At 48.7% G+C, this 22,329-nt stretch overlaps 1 protein-coding gene across 1 annotated transcript; it reads left to right on the top strand.

Moving 5' to 3' along the window:
- The first annotated feature begins 209 nt into the window (after positions 1 to 209).
- On the top strand, positions 210 to 20,729 carry Mmrn2 (multimerin 2). Its single transcript, XM_027389445.2, has 7 exons — positions 210 to 373; positions 12,145 to 12,273; positions 12,344 to 12,450; positions 12,545 to 12,625; positions 13,280 to 13,453; positions 13,562 to 15,352; positions 18,357 to 20,729. The coding sequence occupies exons 1-7, from the start codon at positions 210 to 212 to the stop codon at positions 18,737 to 18,739; spliced, it is 2,829 nt and encodes a 942-aa protein (XP_027245246.1). The 3' UTR covers positions 18,740 to 20,729.
- Positions 20,730 to 22,329: the final 1,600 nt, after the last annotated feature.

Raw genomic sequence — 22,329 nt, 5'->3', positions numbered from 1 at the left:
TGATGACCTCAGAGGGGGCCAGGCTGGAAGAGGCGGGGGGCGGATGAGGCTTACCGGGTGGGCCGGACCAGGCCACTTCCTCCCTTTGTTGTCCCCATGTTTTCTTTTCTTTCTGAGATTTTTTTGCTTGAAGACCACATCGCCAGCAAATTTTGGAGTCACTTGCAAAGGTTGAGCCTCAGCGGGACCAGCTAAGCCTGCCCTTCGCCATGATTCTGACATTGATGCTGGGCCTCGGGGGGTGCCTTGGTTGGGGACTTCTGGGGGCCTGGGCACAGGACCCTGGTACCAGGTTCCCTGATCCCAAAAGGCCCAGGGTACCCACAGGTTGGAAAATAGAGGCTGAGGATACTAGCGGAGACCCCATCGGACGGTAAGGAGATCCCAGCCATGCCAGAGGTCATGGGATGATAGCTGAGCCTCAGATACATATTTGTGGAATGGGCTGATATGTAGCTAATGGGTGCCAGTTTCCTGGATCTGGCACTTCAGGGCCCAGGCTGAGGATGCCAGGGTAGTCCCTGTTTGACCCTTAGCAGGGGCTTCAACTAGGGCTTCAAAAGGGGAAGCAGCTCCCCGCTATCAGTTACCAGCATGGGGCTCAGAGGGACTGGTTCTAGATGCTTCCAGTTGCTGAGACTGCAGCTCCTGCTCTTTGAAGGAACTCAGCCCTGAAAGACCAGCCCAGCCTGAGCCCTAGGGGTCAGCTGCTCCCAGAGGAGGCCTTTGGATCTAAGTGCCCTAGGTACCAGGCCAAGACTGAACAGTGAGTGAGGGTTCCAGGATCCCCAGAACTCATGACAGCAGGGAGTCCTAGAGCTACTCCACAAGGCCTCTTGAATGGGCAGGATATAGCTGACCCCAGATGTGGTTTTTCAACATCTTCTTTATGCTTAGCGGTACCTAGACTCTGGGTCTATCCCTCAGGGTTTGGAGTCTCATGACTGAACATGTCCAAGGTAGAATGCAGGTGCCACTTGCTGGCCAGCCTCTGGGGCTCAGCTTTCCAAATATTATCTCTATTATTTTCCCCAACAACCTTTCTCATAGTGGCTGAGTGACTTGCCCTAGGTAACATCCAAGGAGAGCTGACCTTTGGTTTTGTACCCAGTTCTCTGAGTGGAATCCCTCCATCTATAAGGCTGAGCAGCCAGCTCACGCCCATCACAGCCTCCCCACTACATATGAAAGGGGCTGTGATGGGCTTCACACATAGATCTGCCTGGGCCAGGTTTCCATGTGTTTCTGACACTTCCAGGAGAATATCTGCTGGGTGCTTTCTAGAAAGCAGGCTTAGCCAGGGAGATGCCACAGGGTGATCGGGAACACCCTGCTTAGTGAGAAAGGGGGTGGGTCTGGTGGGGTAGGGAGAAGAGGTGCCCTGTCCACCCCCAGTTCTACTCCAGGCTCACAAGCATAGGTGACTGTTGGTGGGGACAATATTGCCACCCACCTCTGACTTCAGGCCTGGGGACCAAGTCTCTCTTCCCCAAAGCCAGCATCAGCGACAGGTCTCAGTCAGCAAGTTCCTCCTCCCACTGTGTAGGGAAGGATGGAGGAACTTGAGGGGTCAGAAAGGAGGAGCTTTGGTCCTTGCTCTCCCACCTCCTTAGCTCCCGAGAGCAGAAGAAACTCCATCTTTCACTGGATGGTGTTGCAGCAGACTTTAGTAACTAAAGGGTTTGTGCATGCTGCACAGGATCCAGGGATGCCCAGGTCACCCCAGCTAGGACTCCTGACTACTGGGGCTTCCTTTCCACATCCCCAGAAGCTTGGACTCCACAGTCCGAGCCCAAGCTATTGAAGTATCCAGAGAGCCTGGTGGGAAAGGAAGGAAACACTGCCACTTCCTAGGCTGATTGCTTCCCATGTTCCTGTGACAGGAGACAGAAGTGCCGCTCAGGTCCTTGAACAGTGGGGACGGGGAGGGGGTGAGGACCCAGGCACTGTGTTCCAGTATGTCATCATTGGGGGTTGGGCATTGGCATCAGTCACTAAATCTCTGCTGCAAGAGCCGGGCCTCCTGCTCTCTAATTGGCCCTCCAATTTCCAGAGACCTGGGACCAGACAGGCCCTAGACTCACAGGAGTAAGAGCCTTCGGAAGAACAGTGAAACAGAACAAATTGGAGCTTCCATACCCTGTGCCCCAAGACTGCCAGGTACCAGGGCAGAAGAGACATGGTTGGCTGCTTCCTAAGCCCCCGGAGATCCTGCAGGGGCAGGGCCAGGGAACTAGCAAGGAGTGCGTTTAGATGCCACAGGAAAGATGTTCTTACTTTCCTCAGTTTGGTTGTGTATATAGAATGTGGACTCCTCAGACACAAATCAGCCACTCCAGAGAGATTGGGTTTGTGGTATTGGCCGTGCTGAATCTGGGAGAGATGGTCCATCTTCTATATCGTTGTGACATCTCAGAGGGGTGGGGATGCCATTCAGGGTCTCAGATTTCATAAGGGTTGGAGCCAGGTGCTCCCTGTTCTGATCTACTCCCATGCAGGGTGGGAATATAAAGAATTACTCCCAGTAACAGGATCTTCCTAAGGGAGGAAACACTGGGGATTCTTGTAGCTGGTAGCTCAAGGCCCAGAGCTTTTTACCATGTCACTAGAGGTCACACAGCAGCAGAGTGGAGCAACACTGTGCCCTTGTATCTGTCCCAGCTTCTGGACACAGGGTACTGGGCATAAGGAGGAGCCCCAGAGGCCAGGGCTGAGGAGCCTTAGCCTTATACTCAGGAGTCCTAGGTCCAAGCTCTTGAATGGGCATTGGTCTTTCCTGCCAAGATACACCACCACTCCACCACTCCCAGTCCAGGGACAAAGCCCCAGGAGGATGACTTCCCGGGGATAGTCACACTAACATCTGGATGCAGGCCTCAGAGAACAAGGCAGCTGGGAAGGACACTCTCAAGCCAGGAAGGACCTGTAGAAATGGGCTCCTTGGCTAGCAAAGGCACATTCTTGCAAAGGCAGACACAACAGCCGAGGCACATCCATTATGCAGAAAGCACCAGCCCCTCCCTGCGACAGGCTCTGTCAGCCTTCCCCACAACCCCTCTCTTCGTCTCCAGGGACACAGCTTCTGCACATTTCCAGGAGTGGGAGGAGGGCCTGACTCAAGGTCACTAGAGTCCAGGAAGGAAAGGGGCGGAGAGCTTCAGGTTTCCCAGCTCCCACTCAGGCTCAGCATCCCCTCCTGTCTGTGCCAGACAGGGTTGGGGACAGACCCTACATTCACTCTTGACTGGCATCTGAGTACACCTTCTGGGAGATGGGGTGCCCAGCGGGGCTCCTCATAGGAGGGGACAAAAGAAGGAGCAGGCCTGGCAGAGGGCAGTAAGAACAATGGTGTACTTCAGCATGGCAAGCCTGGGGCACATGTGCTGAGGGCCTCCCAGGAGCTGCCAAGAGTCGGAGGAAACCAAAGCAAAGGTTAGGAATTTTCCCAGGGCGTCGAGGCCGGCTGCATGTGCCGTGCCAAGCAGGGAGCTGCCAAGGGAGGGGAAGAGCCAGCAGCGGTGTGGTAACTCAGAAGAGAAAGTTCCTGGGCAGGAAGGGTGGGCAGCACGGCTTTCAGTTCAGGAGGGTGAGCTGGAAAATCCCTTCACTCCCAGCAGACTGGACCAGGCCAGCCCCCTCTCCCCTTTCCCAGGCACAGCCTCCTGGGCAAGCTTCAAGGTGTGTGAGGTGGGGCCTGTTTACATTTGTTCTCAGGCATTCTGGACTGGATAATTCATTATTGTTGGAGTGTGACATCGGCCCTGTGCATCCTAGGACATTCACTGGTCCATGATGTTCTGTCTGTCTGTTCCTATCGATGTATCTCTGTCTCTGTCTCTCCCCCGGTCCGTGTGTGTGTGTGTGTGTGTGTGTGTGTGTGTGTGTGTGTAGGTGCACATGTATACCTGTATATGAGAGGCAGGGTCTCTCTTGAGCTCAGAGCTCCTGACTCAGCTACACTGGTGGTCCCACAAACCAGAGACCCTCCTGTCTCTGCCTCCGCAACGCTGGGATCACAACTGCATTTGACCGTGCCTGGCTTTTTCATAGGTGCTGGTGATCCAGACCCAGGCTCTTGTGCTTGCACAGATAAGTGCTTTCCCAGTGAGCCATCATCTCCCTAGCCCTCGTTATGAATTTTCATACATTCCCATATGTATTTGATCATATTCGCACCCTGTCACCCTCTCCTGTTCTCCCCCTCATCCCAGGCTTCTTCCTCTACTTAGTCTCGATTCTTACTTACAGGCCCTTTTTGCTTTTAAGTCCAGGTTCTGTGTATGAGAATAAACATGAGATAATTTTTTTTCTAAGTGCAGCTTACTTCCCTTAATATGGTGATCTCTAGTTCCATTAATTTCCTGCAAATGCCATTATTTCAAGCTTCTTAATCGCTGAATATATATTTCACATATAAATACATATACTATACATATATAATGTTTTCTTTCTTTTTTAAGATTTATTTTTTGTTATATACACAGTGTTCTGCCTGCATGCCAGAAGAGGGCACCAGACTCATTACAGATGGTTTTAAGCCACCATGTGGTTGCTGGGAATTAAACTCAGGATCTCCGGAAGAGCAACCAGTGCTCTTAACCTCTGAGCCATCTCTCCAGCCCCTGTTCTGCTGGTTTTTGTTTTTTGTTTTTTTATGTTTGGTTGGTTGGTTTTTTTTCTAGGCAGGGTTTCTCTGTATATCCCTGGCTATCCTGGAACTATCTCTGTAGACCAAGCTGGCCCAGTGCTGGAATTAAAGGCATGCACAACCACTGCCTGGCTACCCTGTTTGTTTTTGAGATGGGGCCTCCATGGAGCCCAAGCTGGTTCATGGCTTGGGATTGTAGGCATGCATCACCAGGACTCTTTAGTATGTTGAGGGACATCTACATTGATATTTTGCACTAACTTACAGTCTCACCATCCCTCACTCCCACCTCTATATCCCGGCCAGCATTCCTATATTTTGTTTTGTTTTGACTCAGGGTTTCTGGAAGCCCAGACTGGCTTCAAACTCTCTGTTGTAGCTGAGTGTGACCTTGAGCTACTGAATCTCTTGCCTTGTCTCCTGCCTCTACCTACCAAGTGCCAGGATTACATGTAAGTACCACCACACATCACTTTTCCTTTATTTTTCTTTTCTTTTCTTCTTTCTTCCTTCTTCTCTCCCTCCCTCTCTCCCTCCCTCCCTCCATCCCTCCCTCCCTCTCTCCCTCCTTCCTTCCCTCCTTTTCTTTCTTTCCAGACATGTCTTAAGTATTCTAGGTGCTGGCCTAGAACTTGCTATGTAGCATAAGGTGACCTTGAACATCTGATCCTCCTGCCTCTACCTCCTGAATGCTGGAATTACAGGCTTGTGACACCGTTCCTGGGTTTATGTGGTGCTGGTACTGAACTCAGAACTCCATGCATGCTGGCAAGCACTCTATCAACTTCTCTGCATCCTTCCCTTGTGTGTGCATGCATATGTTCATATGTGTACATGTGTGGGTCCATACACATGTACACATTCATGCATGTGGAAGCCTAACTTCAACATCAAGTGTCTTCCTCAATTGCTCTATACATATTCAAGGGTCTTTTCTTCAGCCTCCTGCTCACCAATTAGACCAGATTAGTTGGGCAGCAAGCCCCAGGAATATGATGCCTCCCCAGAGCTGGATTTCAGGTGTACACTGCTGTGTCTGGCTTTTACATGGATGCTGGGGAACCAAACTCAGTTCATCATGCTTCTATGGCGGCCCCCAAGCCCCTGATTTTTTCTTTTTCTGGTCTTGGTATGTGACCAGGCTGCCCAGAAACTTGTAATCCTCAGTTTCCCAAGTACTGAGATTATAGACATGTACCACCACACCTCCCACAATTTCATTTATTTATGTGGTTTCATTTTTTTTTTTTAGATATACACATTCCTATTCAGGGGCCAGAAAACAATGCCCAGTGTAATAGGGGTTCTTGCCCCTCCACCCCAGGTTTCTCTACTGATGCAGTAAGCCAGATCAAGCCAAACTGAAAAAGTATAAGAATAGGTTCATTTGAGCAAAGCAACTCCCCGGGTGAGTTCTCCAGTCCCAGAGATCAAGGCCAGAAAAGCCAAGCCAGAACTAAAGCAGAGCGATTACATATGATGTAGGTGAGGGGAGAAGACTTGTCCACTACAAGCTGGGTTTGTGCCCAAGAATGGTCAAAAGCTGAACGCTTTAGGTGGTAAACTTGGGCAACTGACAATTTCACCGGAGGAGCAGCTATAACTGCCAAGAATGTGGAACTGGGCTTTTTTTTTTTTTTTTTTTTTTTTTTTTTGGGTGCCTTCCCTTTGTTCTGGGATTCTCAGGTAGGGGTAGGGGGTTAGGGATCCTGGAATGGGGCTTTCTGGATCATGAAGGAAGGGGTGAACTGGAGGTTCCAACTGAACACAGTGGGGCACCTATTTTTGATTAAATAAAGTTTTATTGGAGCACAGCTGGGCTCATCTATTTACATATTTTTAGAGACCGTTTTCAAGTTATGACAGACTTGAGTAGCTGTGACAGTGTCCATCCTGACTGGAAAGCCTAGTCTCAGGGCCAACTTCAAGGGCATGCATGTGACCTGAACAGTTGTAAACAGAGCTCTACCCTTGGGGTCCTACAAAGACTCCAAAGGGCCTACACTTGAGTACATTCCAGCCTTCTTAAAATTCCTAATGATGATTGAACAAATAACTCCAATTTCCATTCTGCCCCTGGCAGGATATGCAGTTAGTCCTGCATAAAATATTTACCATCTGTCTTTTTAGAGAGAAACTTGCTGACCACTTGCTCCAGTTTGCCTCTCAGTGATAAAATGCTAATCAAAAGCAATTTGGGTGTTTATTTGGGTGCAATTAGAGAAGGCCAACAGGTTACAGCCCTTTATTATAGAACAAAAATGTCTTTCCAGTGAGATGAGAGGAAGCTAAGGCAAGAACTAAAGCGGAGACCTTGGAGGAAGCTGCTTATCTCCTGGCTTGCTCAGCTACTTTTCTTAGGCAGCCCAGGTCCACCTGCATAGGGATAGTACCACCCACAGTGGGCTGGGCCCTAGAATAGCAATTAGCCACAGGCCAATCTTATCTAGGCAGTTCCTCAATTGAGCTCCCCTATTCCCAGGTCACTCTAGGTCACCTCACTGAAGTTCACAGCTAAGCATGACACTCCTGGATTGAAGCCAGTAAATTCTACAAGCTTTACTGAGACCATTGAAAGACCTAGTCTCCTCTGTAACCCAAAGTGGTAACTTTCAACTCATTAGGCAATTCTTTTGTCATTGATCTCTGTATTTCTGAATTGCATACTTAACATTGCTACTTCTTTGGAAGTGGTGTGAGTCAGTGTGAGTCTTTCCCTCTCTCTCTCTCTGTCTCTTTCTCTCTCTCTCTTCTCTCTCTCTTACACACACACACACACACACACACAGAGTCCTCACCATCCTCATAGCTAGTCATGTAACTGATATCTACTTCAGTCTTGAAATAAACTATGAATCATGTTTTCCTCTGCATGCTTTTAGTTTTCCCTGGATTAAAACATTTTTCCCCCCTCCTTTGCTTGGTTTTCTGTGTTTTTGTCACTGTTTAAAAGCTCAACTGTGTGTTCTCAACCAACAACTTTGTGTTCTCAACCAACTGTGTGCTCTGGGTAAAGATTCTCCCAGCCTTGCAGGGTGCTCTCTGGACTCCTGCATTTCCCACCATTGTCCTGAATGTTTGCCTTTACATATGTCTGTGTATCATGTGTATGCCTGCTGCCTAAAGAGGCCAGAAGAAGGTGTTGGATTTCCTGGAACTGGAGTTACAGATGGTTGTGAGCTGCCATGTGGGTGCTAGGAATTGGACCCGGGTCCTCTGGAAAAGCAACCAGCTCTCTTGAACACTGAGCCATCTCTCCAGCCTCAAAAGACTGAAATCACTACGTAGTTCTGGCTAGCCTCAGCCTCCCTCCCGAGTGCTGGAATTATAAGCAATCTCTACCACAACAGGCTCTTTCACTTTCTTGCACTAGTGCATTTCCTGTGCTCCAGTGGCACACTCACTTCTAGGCTGTGCCTTGGAATGGCCCAGAGAGTTCTAGAATGCTGATGCTCTGGCCCAGATGTGGGGTCTCCTGAAACTGGTCTAGGGTTGGGCTTAGAGACTGTTATTACATGATCGTGACACTGGGGATTGGCTCTCTGGCATGCTAAACACATGCTGGACCATCAAGATGCACTGTCAACCCACAAGGGAATTTGGCTTTTCGAAAGCCACAGATGGTTTTGATGTATAGGCAAGGTTTTGAACCACATTATTACATGGGAGACAGCAGGTTAGAAACCTGATACATCTGATTTGTTTGTTTGTTTGTTTGTTTTTGAGGTAGAGGTTTCACACTGTTGCTCAGGCTGACCTTGAACTCTGAGCTCAAGCAATCCTCCCAGTTTGGCATGCTAAGTAGATGACCTGGTTGCAATACTGTGTTTGAAAACGTGTCTACTCTGTATTCTTCTGTTGACTGACAGATAATATGTACACAGGATTCTAGGCTGGCGATATTTTTAATATAATTCTCACTATATTCCTGTTCCAGGGGATGTTAAGAGGTTCAAGGTCATTCTCTCTCTCTCTCTCTCTCTCTCTCTCTCTCTCTCTCTCTCTCTCTCTCTCAGCAATCAGGCATACATGCAAATTATTAGGCAATGCCTTTGCCATTGATCTCTGTAGTATATCTAATTTGTTTGTTTGTTTTTGAGATAGAGGCCGTGGGAAGCAGAGAGAGGTTTCAAGCAGGGAAACAATATCATACAAGTACTCTGGTCCCAGGATCCAAAAAGAACTCTCTCTTCTTCCTTCTCCCTCTTCTCTCCCTTTCCCTCCCCCACCCCCAGAGTATGTCTGTTGATTTTTCTTTCTATAAATGTAGACATAACCATCTTGCTCTCAGAGTTCTTAAAATTTCATAGTAGTAGGCTTTGATGTGAGTTTATTTCTATCTTATTACAGGCTCTTGGTGGACCTTTTACAGCTGAAAGCTCAAGTCTTTTCATCTCTGGAACACACACACCACAAACAGACATATATAGACATACACCACACACACACACACACACACACACACACACACACACACACACACGCAGACACACACATGCCACACAACACACAGACACATACACACCAACACACACATATATACACACACAAGCACACACACAGATACATTCAGACACACACACACACACACACACACACACACACACACACACACTTCTTCCCTTTGCTGTCATCACTGTCCTTTGGATGTTGAACCTGTGACAGATGCTCTAGCTTCCTTCTCTTATTTTCATTTCCACTTGCTCTTCCTGTCTTGTTGTTATTTGTTTGCTTTTGTTGTTATTTATATTTTACTTAGGTGTACGAGTGTTCTGTCTGCAGACACACACACACACACACACACACACACACACACACACACAAATGGATGCTGGGTGCCCATGGCAGTCAGAAGAGTTGAAGTTAGAGATGTTTGTGACCTGACATGTGGGTGCTGGGAACTGAACCTGGGTTCTCTACCAGAGTAGCAGTGCTCTTAAACCACTGTGCCATCTCTCTAGTGTCTGGTTTTTTGTTTGTTTGTTTGTTTTTTGTTTTTTAAACAGGGTCTCATATAGCCCAGGCTAGCCTAATACTCATTATGTAGGTGGTGCTGATGTTGGCCTTGCAAACCTGATCCTCCTGCTTCCACCTTCTAATCTAATTGCTGGGATGACAGGCCTATGCTACCACACCTGTTTTTACATGGTGCTGGAAATCTAGCCCATACTTCCTATCTGCTCGACAAGCACTCTGACTCTGAACTATGTGCCCAACCTGGTTTTGTCTTTGTTATCATGTCTAATGTAGTCTTTTCATTTTCTTTTTCTTTCTTTTCTTGGTTCTCTGAGAGCAGGTTTCTCTGTGTCGCCCTGGCTTTCCTGGAGCTAGCTCTGCAGACCAGGCTAGCCTCGAACTCACAGAGATCTACCTGCCTCTGCCTCCTGAGTGCTGGGACTAAAGGTGTGCACCACCACAGCCTGACCCTGTAGTCTTTTCATTTTTCAAGTGTTCTCTTAATACCTTGCCAACCCCTTATGCTTCCTCCACCCCCCACATAGTTCCTGTCTTGTTTCTTCCATGTAGCAACTTCTCTTACCTATTTGGCAGTACTGGTGTAAATTTGAGGGCAGTATTCCTTTTTCTTGCAGTTGTGATTCTCTCCAAACTTAACCCTCTCCCTTTTGTCCGTTTTGACCTCCTGCTGATCTTTTTTGTTCTTTTCAGTATCGAGGATTTAATTAGGACCTCATATATGCCAGACATGTGCTCTAACACCTTGGTGCAGCTTCCTTGTTTTGTAGCAGAGTTTTCTCAGGGTTCATCCTTAGCTGTCCAGTTGTGCCTTCTGAGCTGTTTTGGTACAGGAGTCTCTGTTGGGCAGTTTGCTGGGAAGCTCCCCTGATGTCCCCATCTCCAGGTCTCTTTTGCTGGGACTAGGTAGTTTTCCTGCTAAGCTTTTCTAGCCTGCTGCCCAGAGGTAAAGGCTGCCTGTCAGGCTTCTAAGAGCCTGCTGGGAGAGCAGGCCATGTTGTGGGGTGGGGTGTATATGTGTCTCAGGATCACAATGGATGTGGTCACACAATGACCATTAAGTCCTTCCGCCACCCCACACCCCCACTACCTTTAATGGTGCCTGATGGCCCCAGGGCAATAGCAGCTCCCGAAAGTGCAATTTCAATACCAACAAGCCACCCAACCAGTAAAGCCCCTGAGCATTGCTCTCTGATGACTACCAGATATGGCCACTTCCTCCATGTCCCCATCACTTGATCCAAATGCCCATATTTCTCCTCTAGCCTCTACCCTAAACCATCCATATCTTACTGGCTCCATCCTTTCTGGATCCTAGGACCAGAGTACCTCTGTGGCATTGCTTCCTGGCTTGAAACCTCTCTCTGTGTCCCACAGCCTCAAGAAATGGCCTAGTTCTTCCTTGGGTATCCATGCCTCCCTAGTTAGGCTTCTAGTTCCCTTGTCTCCATCTTCAGTCCCTTCCGACATCCACAGCCCTGTGCACACTCCCAGCTCCTTGTCTAACTCACCCTTTAGACATAGCTCTGTAATCAGACCATTTATAGTTTCTAACTGCATCTCTTCTCCTGAGATTGCCTGTTCTCCTTGGGACCCTTAAGGGAAGTTCTGCCTGTCCATGCTGTCACTGCAAGTGCAGTGCAAGAGAATGTCACCCAAGAGTACTGAGTTGCCTGGGGCAGCAGAGGCCATGGCCACTTGCATCTCTGGAGAGATTTGTTCTGGTAGCTAATTATGAGGGAATGATAATGTGGCCTTTGCATTGAACCCAGGGAGCTAGCCCCCAAGTCAGTGAGCTTGTTCCCTATCCCTCTACAGTTCATACAGACAAGGGGTAAAAATGGAGAGACTGCCTTCAAGTGTTGAGGATACTGAATGTGACCCTCCCACCCCCCCGCAACTGCTCTGCAGGATTACTAAATGGAGGCCTTTCCCAGAGAGGAGGCTGTTCCCCTCAGCCACCTTCCTTCCCCAGTAACTGCTAAAAAAGCCAACTGTCCATTAGGCAGGGCCAGGAAGTAGTAGGCACAGACAAATTCTGGTGAGAAAAAATGGGGGAAGAATTGGGCAGCTGCCAGGATGAGGCACAAAGTGCTCCCAGAGAATTTGATTCTCAGCTCACTTAGAAAGGGGTGTCACCACCGCCAACTACAGATGGGAAAATAAGAACTCCTTAAGTGTGCCACTCAAGGTCATATAACCAGAAAGCCCCACCTGTACCATGATGTCCTCTGGGGGCAAGGGAATAGTGACAGCCCCAGTTTCCAGGCAGCTGTGGGACTCCCCAGCCTCACTCCACTGGCCCTGGGGAGGTTTGGGGAAGACAGTGGGTCAAGGGCTCTTTTGAGTGGCTTTGTAGAGCCTAGGGATTGAGATAAGAGCTCCCTTCTCTGGAATTCAATGGTTTCCAGAATACCACGCTGGACTGGGTGGAGGCTCAGTGGGGCATCCCTAGACATCTGGGAAAGGGCATCAGGAGCCAGGCAAGGCTCAGCAACCCTCTTCTATGGCTTCTTTTCCAGGAACTGGTGCCCTTATCAGAAGTCTAGATTGGTCACCTTTGTAGCTGCTTGCAAAACAGAGAAATTCCTGGTCCATTCACAGCAGCCGTGTCCACAGGGGTCTCCTGACTGCCAGAGAGTCAAAGTCATGTGAGTGGGATGAACATTTCCAGGCCCAGTGCGCCCACCAGAGGTGCTGAGCCCCTGCCTTCTTCCTCAGGTACCGTGTGGCCCAGAAGCCAGTGTACCAGATCCAACAGAAGGTGCTGATCTCTGTGGCCTGGAGGTGCTGCCCAGGCTTCCAGGGTCCAGACTGCCAGGACTATGGTAGGACTCCCCAAAGCCCATCCTTAACCCCGACCCCAGAAATCATGCTATTCCTCTGACTTCTGAGCTCAACATACCATGCTTCCCTCTGTAGATCCCACAGCAAACCCGGGACCCACAGAGCTGAGTGGTGAACTCCCGGAGACTTGGGACCAGCTGAATGGTTTTGAACTTGGTGTGTTGCTTACCTGAAAGGACAGAGCTTACTTCTTCCTCCTCTGACGGGTAGTACCATCTCAGGAAAACTGTGCCCTCTGAATCAGCATGGGTTTCCTTGTGGTCCTGCACTGTTCTCTGAGAACAGGTTCCCAGCACCCTCAGCCTACTGCCTGGGGCTGATCCTTGTCCTGTTTTCGGACGCCATTTTTCTTGGAAAGCTGGCTTTGCTCCTTGACCTGCACAAACTCCCAGGCTTGGAGGAAGCTTTTCCACACTCTTGCACACTGCCCCTCCCCCCAATACCAGGACCTGGAAGTCACGCTGCCCTCCCCCCACCCCAGCACAAGAGTCACCATTTATGAATTGATTTTAGGGGTGGGATAGGGGATGGATTTCATCATGTGATCAACTAGCTACTGGTTGGAACTGCCAGGAAATTGTGGCTCAGGAAAGAAATGTGCTGATTGATTAGTCATGTCTGCTGTGGGTGTGGAGGAAAGGTGATAGAGAGCTGGCTGCATTTGCCCTTCTGAGGCTAATGGCTTCTAAGTTCCAGCCCATGAGGGGCCAACATATTCACTTGCTCTGAATCCCAAGTCTTTTATTGACTGCATTACCTGCCCAGACCTGCTGAGTAGGCCTTTAACACTTATGTCTGGTGGATTTTCAGGCCACCCTGTTACAGAGTTCAATGACATTCAGGTGCCACAGGAACAACAGGAACACCTGCTTCAAGATCTCCAGAATGATGCCCAGCTGGTTGAAGATGGCCTCCCAGGCCCTTGGGAGACCCCAGCCAGCAACCTCACAGTTGAGACCGCAGAAGCCAATCAAACAGAATTTGGTGAGTAGCAGCCCCCAAGAAGGCACAGACTTCAGAGGCCCTACTCACCCAGCCTGGGGAGGGGTGTCTGCTGCAGCAGACTTGTGTGAAACATGGTATTTGTTGCAGAGTTTGCTGGCAGGATGTCAGCGCACCTGCTGCAGGCCCATATCAATGCGTTCCTGCAAGCACACTTTAGTCCCACCTTGAAGAGCTTCAGTGAAAGCTTGCACAGCCTCTCTCAGGCTGTCAGAAACTTGTCTCTTGATGTGGAAGCCAATCACCAGGCTGTCAAGATGGTCCAGGAGAGCACTGTGACCGGGACTGAACTCCAAGAGCTTGGGGCCAAGTTTGATGCCAAGATCCAGGAGAATAACCAGAGAGTGAGCCAGCTGTGGCAGGATGTGGAGGACCAGCTGCATGCCCAGCGCCGTTCTGTGCACCATGCCCTCTCTGAGATCCAAGCTGAGGTGAGCACCAAGTTAAAGCAGCTTGTCAAGGCTCACGAACTTCCAGGGGCCAATGGCAGCCTGGCGGTGGCATCAGCAGCAAGGCCAGAGCCAGAGAGCCTGCAGGCCAGGTTGGGCCAGCTACAGAGAAACATGTCTGCTCTGCACGCCGTCATCGATTGGAGGGAGGAGGAGTTGCAGAGCACCCTCAAGAAGATGGACAGTGTCCTGAAAAGGCATGTGGATGAAATCAAGGAGCTATATTCTGAATCAGATGAGACCTTCGATCAGATCAGCAAGGTAGAACGGCAGGTGGAGGAGCTGCTGGTGAACCACACGGGGCTTCGAGAGCTGCGGGTGATGTTGATAGAAAAGTCCCTGATCATGGAGGAGAACAAAGAGGAGATGCAGCGGCAGCTACTGGAACTCAACCTCACTCTGCAGCATCTGCAGGTGGGTCACGCAGACCTCATCAAGTATGTCAAGGACTGCAACTGCCAGAGGCTCTACTCTGAAGTCGACGTTATCCGGGAGGGTCAAAGGGACACCATGCACACCCTGGAAGAGACCCAAGTGAGCCTAGATGTGCAGCACCAGCTGGACGGTTCTTTGCAGGCGTTGCAAAGCACTGTGGATGCCATGTCATCAACAATGGATGAGCACAAAGGAGAGGGTGAGCGGGCGCGGGCCGAAAGGGCCCGGATGCGGAGCCAGCTGCGGGCGCTGGACCACGCGGTAGAAGCTCTGAAGGCTGTGGCAAACCAGACCAGCAGAGAGATGCGCCAGCTGCATAGCTCCTTTGCAGCCCTTTTGGAGGATGCGCTGCGGCATCAGGCGATGCTGAATGCCCTCTTTGGGGAAGAGATGATGGAGGAGATGTTGGAGGAGGTGCCTCGCCCTCTGCCCCTGAATTATGAGCAGATTCGCGTCTCCCTGCAGGACGCCGCCAGGGTACTGCAGGAGCAGGCGTCTGGCTGGAATACCTTGGCCAGTCGGGTGCAGGCCTTGGAGAAGGCCTTGGAGCATCACCCACAGTTGGCAGAACGACTGCAACCCAGTCACGACTCTGGGACGGCAGAGGAAGCCACGGCTTTGGCGAACCTGGAGCAGGAGATTCAGCGCCTAAGCTCCAACGTCAAGCAGGTTGGGCAGTGCTGTGAGGCCTCCTGGGCTGCCCCCCTCAATGGCTCCCTTGAAGATCTACACAGCATGCTCTCTGACACTCGGTACAGCCTCAGACAGCACCAGCAGCTCTTCCACGGCCTTTTCCAGAACTTTCAAGAGCTGGTGGCAAGCAACATCAGCCTAGACCTGGGTAAGCTGCAGGCCATGTTGAGCAAGAAAGAGAAGAAGCAGCAGAAGGGCCTAGAAACATCTCGGAAGAGGGAGAAGAAGCAAGTGGTGATGTCTGCAGATGCACATGCCAAAAGGATGGCGAAAGGTGCTCTGGACTCAGAGCTCTGGGAAGCAGGTGAGTGCTGGGGCCCTGGAGACTGTGAATCTAGGACAGGGCTTCTCCCTTCTCCTGGGAGAGGGGAGGGCCCAGGGTGAAAGAAGCAGGGCTATTGGTCACCACACCACAGGGGGCTACCTTCCCCTTCTCTTCAAGGCTATGGGCCTCTTTTTGTTTGTCTGTCTGTTCCTTTGAGACAGGATTTCTCTGTGTAGCCCTGACTGACCTGGCACTCGCTCTGTAGACCAGGCTGGCCTCAAACTCACAGAGATCCACCTGCCTCTGCCTCTTAAGTGTTGGGATTAAAGGAGTGTGCCACCACACCTTGCAGCTATGAGCCTCGTAAGCTACCTGGAGTACAGGCAGGTACAAGTCTCAAAACTCAGTTGTAGTTCCAGAGCCCATGAGTTAGCAGAGTAGAATGTCTCAACTCTTCACCCTCACCCTAGTCCTCAGCCCTACACTCTAGGGAGGGTGGATTGGAGCAGGAATCATCTATAATGGCAGCACCCCACAAGAGGTGAATACAGGGAAAGGCCTTATGCTCAGAAGGAAGGGGCTTTCTTGGTAAATGCAGTTGGCAGTGTAAGTATCCTGCAGTACCTTCCCTGGGCTTTACCACGATGACTCAGCCTTAGCTACTCAATCATGCACTCATTATCACCACATCTCACCTCAAACCGAGGCTCAAACCCAGGAAATGACCCCACCCAGGCAACAAGCGGCCCAAAGAGGCTGGCTCTCAGGAGCAGGAGGTTCACAGAAGGTCCTGAGGGGCCCACTAATGTGGGAAATTACCAATACAGAGGCAGGTAGAAATACAAGGGATTTTAATAGGGAAAAAGCCTTACTTACAAAAGCAACCTAGCCAATCGGAGGGCAGTAGTCTGTACAGCAAGCAGAAAGTGAAACCGAAACCGGAAACCCGCCACCTGAACATCCCTCACAGGTGTGGCTACAGCATCCCCTACAGAAAAGTTGTCACCTGACAGCTTCCTTTCCCCAGCACAGGCTTAATATGCAGGAACCGGGCCACATGCACTTATACTAACTCCTCCATCTCTTTCTCCTGTGAGTGGTACAAGCTCCAACAAGCTGATGATTGATTTTCACCATTTGCTTGATAAGGTCAGGTGTCTGTTTACTCCTGCAGTATTTTTTTTTTTTTTAATTTCAGAAAGTTTTTTTTTTCCCTTTTAAAAAACTCTTTTCTTGCAAGAAGGCCATAGAACTTGAATTTGTGCCCCGCAGGGCAGTGCATGCTCAGTTTGCATAGCCCTTCTATCTTCTGAAGCCCTTAGGGTCTCCTGCTGAGGTGGACTCACAGATAATGGGCATATTATAGTGAAAGAACTCATGGCCCACAGCAGGCACTGTAGGGCAGCCTCCTTTGACCAAGGCAGGAGCGCCATCTGCTGGATGTTTGGGGACTGAAGCACCAGCTCTTGGCATTCCCTGTGGCACAAACAGGAAAGCTATTCATAAACAATTCCCATAAAAACTTCCAGACACAGAGAGAAGCAAAATTTCGTCATTCCTAAGGCTATTTCTGGATTCCGAGGCAAAAACGTAGATTGCAGTCTGAGACTCAAGTCACTAACTGCTTTGCACTTAATTTGAAGTCTTGATTCTGTTTCCTGAGGAATGGGCACTTACATGGTGTGTGTGTGGGGGGGGGGAGACAGAGAGGGAGAGAGACAGAGACAGAGAGAGACAGAGACAGAGACAGATGAAGGAACTCCCAAAAGGATCCTGCCAAGGTTAGCCTCACTTTCTGGACTCCAGTCCACTGGCTGTCATTTTCCCTGACAGGTGGTGTAGCTGGCACTTTTCCTCTGGTTCAGGTGAGGTATTGCTCTGCCTCTAGCTTGATTGTGCTCCTGGGGCTGGAGGGAGTGGCTTCTGCAATCGAGAAAGACAGGAGAGTACCCCGAATCAAGAGGGCCCAAGGTCTGCTCTCTGCTCATGTGGTCTGGATCAGCAAACTGTCCCTTTAAAGGCTTCAGTTTGCCCACATGCAATGCTAGGGCTCTGTGAATGCAACATTTTGGAAATTATTAAAATGACTAACTATGGCTGGAGAGATGGCAAGAGCACTGGCTGCTCCTATAGAGGACCTGGGCTCAATTTCCAGCACCCACATGGCAGCTCACAACCATCTATAACTTCAGTTTCAGAGGATCTGATAACCTTTTCTGGCCTCTGTGGGCACCACCCATGCATACTGTACATAGACATGCATGCAGGCAAAATAGCCATACACATAAAATAATAATTACAAACAATTTAGATGACTAGCCAGAGGGGGTCCCCCTTGCTCAGGAAAGGTCTTACTGTATAGCCCAGAAGGGTTTCAGAATCAAGATTTTACTGCCTCTGGGTTAGAATTACAGGTGTGGACTACCATGCCTTACTCAAAGGGGTTTCTCCTTCCTTTTTCTTTATGCTCTTGTGCCCACATCTGATAAGAACCACCATTTCTGCTCCCAAGTATCTCCCAGTGTTAACATTATTTTGAAGATAGGTAATATTCTCTTTTTTTCCCAGATGTCTCAAGATTCCCAGGAGATATGTGCTGGGGGGATGACTTAGTAGTAGAGCACTGTCTAGCATGTGTGAGGCCCCATGTTCATTCCTAGCACTGATTTGCAAGGAAAGAAGGCTCCTTGGCAGGTAGCAGACATCTGGGAGTTAGATACCCAGGTTTCTTAGCACATCCCACTAAGCCACAAGCTTTGGGTAGTCAAAGGCACACATGTCTCTAGAGAGTTGAAAGGGCAAGATCAAAGGACAAAGTGCTTTATTGAAGATCAAAGGAGAAAGTGCCCTGATGAGCCAGACAACATATCTGGATGTCCCCTCCTCTCTCACTCTTTGAAATCACATTGTCTGAGACAAACACCTTTGGGATGTTGAAGATATTTAGAAACAGTGTCCTGCTTCTAGTGCAATTAAGGTGAAGAAGGCAGCGTTTTTGAGAGAATGGATAACTCACTGAGTATCCCCCCCTCCTGCCCCCCAGACTCCCCTGTGGCCTTCTATGCCAGTTCTTCAGAAGCGGCAACTGCTCTGCAGATGGTGAAGTTCAACACCACATCCATCAACGTGGGCAGCAGCTACTTCCCTGAACACGGCTACTTCCGAGCCCCCAAACATGGCATCTACTTGTTTGCAGTGAGCATCACATTTGGCCCAGGCCCAAGCATGGGGCAGCTGGTATTTGAAGGCCATCACCGGGTTCCAGTCTACAGTACAGAACAGAGGGGTGGGAGCACAGCCACTACTTTTGCTTTGGCAGAGCTGCAAAAGGGCAAAAGAGTGTGGTTTGAGTTAATCCAAGGATCAGTAACAAAGGGGAGCCAACCACACACTGCATTTGGGGGCCTCCTAATATTCAAGACCTGAACCCTGGATTCTGCTTGCATCAGACATGATAGACTTACCTGCTGTCTGTAGACTGAGGATCTGGCTGAAGAACATATAGTGGCCTAGCTCTTTCCTGGACGCCTTTTGTAGAATTCTTTTGAAAACATAGGTGGGGGAGGCCAGGAATGCTGCTCTCTGGACTGCGCCTGTGCAGGTGCCTGGAGTGGGAGCTGGGCTTCTCATGCCTTCCCCAATGGCATGGCTTATCTTGGCTCTAAGCCACTCCCTCAATTCCACAGGTTACTTGTTTATTTTGGCATTTTGCTCCTTCTGTGGTTGGAAACTTCTGTACATTTGTATTTTTTTCTATTTCTTCTTCTCTATGTCAGGAAGTCTTTGTTTCCCAGGAGAAATGTTTACAGTGACGGTGACCGGCCAGGTGTAGCTTATTGAGCGGTTAGCATGTACAAGTCCCTGGATTCTCTTTCCAATACCTCAAAAAACTTGAAGAAAAAAAAATGGAGATTTTTTTCTTCCTAAAATTGGAAATAAGTCTCTAATTACTACAGGAAAACTAGTTCAAAACAGCCTTTCTAGTCTCAGAAGGGAGCTAATGCCTGGTTGAATCTACTATAGGAAATGAAATTAGTATCTCTGGGCTGGGGATTCAGTCCTTGGCACTGTATAAACTGGGCATGGTGGTGCCTGTGATCTCAGCACATAGAGGAGGCAGCAGGAGGACCAGAAGTTCAGGACCATCTTCAGTTTTATAACAATTCAAGGCTCAAAATAACAAAAGAAATTAATAATACTGTTTTTTAACTTTCAGTCACCCTTTGTCTTTATCTGTATATTTAATTTTAATTTCCTTCATGCTTCACTCAGTGTAGAGGCCCAGAGATGTCAACCAGAGACAACACTGGGTATGGCCTTTGCCCCTTTCATTCTTCCACTATCATGACTGGTCACACCCTCCCCAGCATCTCTAAGAAGGAAGGAGAGAAACTGAACTCCCCTGATAAAGACCAACTTTGGAATAAAACGATACCGCTGTGAGAGGAAACATTTGATGAAGCACTTGTGGGACAAAATGAAATTAGGGCAAATGTGACTCACCATTCTAGGCATATTTAACTATTAATACTCAGTTAATTCTACATAGACTATCTAAAAGCCTCCTCACTAGGCAGGGACACAGTAAGTAAACAGGACAGTACAGAATGGCAGTTCTCTCTGCAGCATCTCTATGTGCTTTACAAGTCTCTGGACCCTACCACAGGCTCAAGAAAGCAGTCATCAGAAAATAAAGCAGGCTTTGGTAGAGCTCAGTGTCCTCAGAACATCTCCATATTAAATTGCTTGCTGGGGTCCTCAGTTCAAATAATTGACCCTTAGAATTTACTTACTAAGCTTTGTGCACTCAATGTGCTGTGGTACCAGTGTCAGATGAATAGTAAGCCAGGCCACTCTGTCACTGACAGTTTGACCATGGGCTAAGCCACAATTCTTCTAAATGTTAATCATCTAGTGCTTTCAAACTCCGTGATCTTGACCACATCTCTGAATCTTGCTCACCTCAATACAGCTCTGCTGCTGAGGCTATTTCTGAACTAGGGCATGTGTGGTTGGGCCACCACAGACCAAAGCCTGGGGAGCCATGTGTATGGCAGATCACCCTTGTTGCCAGCAGACCTGGGTATCTTGTGCTCCATGTTGCTGTCTCTGGCCAGTCCCTTCTAGGACTAAGCTGGATGGTAGGGCAATGTAGTCTCAGCACTAAAGACTTCTGTTCAGGATTTCTGGCATGAAATACAGTGTCAATAAGTTCCCCCAAGAAAGGGTATTTGTCACCAACCCTCACAAGAAGGTAATAAATAAAAAGCACTAGATAGTCAGGTGTTCCACCACCACTGTATGAAGCTGTTTCTAGAGTGAGGAGAAATAATGGTTCTCTTTAGCAAGGGGCTTTCTATGCAATAAACACACCTGATTACATTTGACAAAGCCTTAACATCAAGTTTAAGCTACATTTTCTGTTTAGACATTTCTGATTAGGATTCCAAATCATTAAAAATTTTGTGTGTGAACACAAATACACTTGTGTAGGTTGTTGCAATGTATGTGTTCATTTGGGTATGTGCATGTGTGTGTGCGTGCGTGCTCAAGGGCCAGAGGTTGACACTTGGTATTTTTTCCCCCCAAGACAGGGTTCTCTGCATAGCCCGAGCTGTCCTAGAACTAGCTTTGTAGACCAGGCTGGCCTTGAACTCACAGAGATTCACCTGCCCTTGCCTCCCAAGTACAGGGATTAAGGGTGTGCACCACCACTGTCCAGCAACACTGGGTATCTTACTCAGCTACTCTGCACCTTATTTTTGGGGGCAGGATCTCTCATTGAACCTGGAACTCATCAATTTGGCTAGGCTGCCTAGCAGATGGGGACCTGCCTGTGTCCCCACCCCCAATGCTAGGATTACAGATACACATTGCACCCAGGGGAGCCAAATTTATGTCTTCAAGCTAGCATGGAAGGCACCTTACCAACTGAACCATGCCCCTCCCCTGGGCCCCAGGTCCATAAGAATTTCAAAATTTTGATGGAGTCTCATCTGTATTGAGATACCTGATGCTAGGTGGAAACTTTCCCAGTGCTCTCCAGATAGACAGGAAACTGACCTAGTGCAGCTTAAAACACTTGTGGCCCCTGAAAAGACTATGAAAGAGCATCAGAGCCCCATTAAGATGACTCAGTGATTCTTTGCAAAGATAGGAAAGATGTTATAAATTAAATAGCAACATGGAATCCTAACCCTGAATATTAGGATTGCTGGAGAGCCTCAAGTTTAAACTGTCCCAAATCACTTGGGAGTTCTGGAGCAGAACTATGAAGTCAGTCCTAAACCCAATACAGGACAGTGCTGACCCTCTGGAGGCAAAGAGCTGGAACACAGGTGACAATGGTGACCTTACAAAGTTAAGATCACCATATCATGGCTAGATAATCAGTCTTTTACTCAAGGATACACACAATGGACTGACAGCCTCTCAAACTGAGTCAAAATAAGCTTCTCTCAATAGATTCTATTCAGAATTTCTTAACAACACTGTTTTACACTAACATGAAATGAGAGCTTCAGCAAGGAAAGTGCAGTGGCTGACCCTAAGCATGCTGTTGAGTAACACAAACCAGTAATAAATCTTTTAAGATGGAAACGTGTCTGACTCCCTACAAGTAGGTGCAAATGGGAACTTACTGCAAACTACCTGGCAGGTGACAAGACTCAACATAGGTGGGAAATATGGCATTGTGGGATAAAAGCAAACCATACAGGGATTTCCTTCTCACTGCAGTGGGAACACAGTAAGGACAGTTAAAGGTACCTCATCAAATGGAAGGAACAGCCTTGAAGAACATCACCCTATACAGTGCAAATAAAATGTTTGATGATAGGACAATATCAAGAGCCTTAACTTTCCTTTATTGCAAATAAAATTATAATATACATATCTGTATTTAGGATCTAACAAAAAATAGGGTTCATGTACAATGATGTTCAACGTGTGTTTTTCTGTGAGGGGGCTGAAGATACCACTCAGGCAGGGCTAGTGTATATAAAGAGTCTGAGGCT

The sequence above is a fragment of the Cricetulus griseus genome (assembly GCF_003668045.3).
Source record: "Cricetulus griseus strain 17A/GY chromosome 1 unlocalized genomic scaffold, alternate assembly CriGri-PICRH-1.0 chr1_1, whole genome shotgun sequence".
Classification (NCBI taxonomy): Eukaryota; Metazoa; Chordata; class Mammalia; order Rodentia; family Cricetidae; genus Cricetulus; species Cricetulus griseus.
Note: the sequence above shows the minus strand (reverse complement) of the source record. Positions and strands in the feature narration are given on the sequence as shown.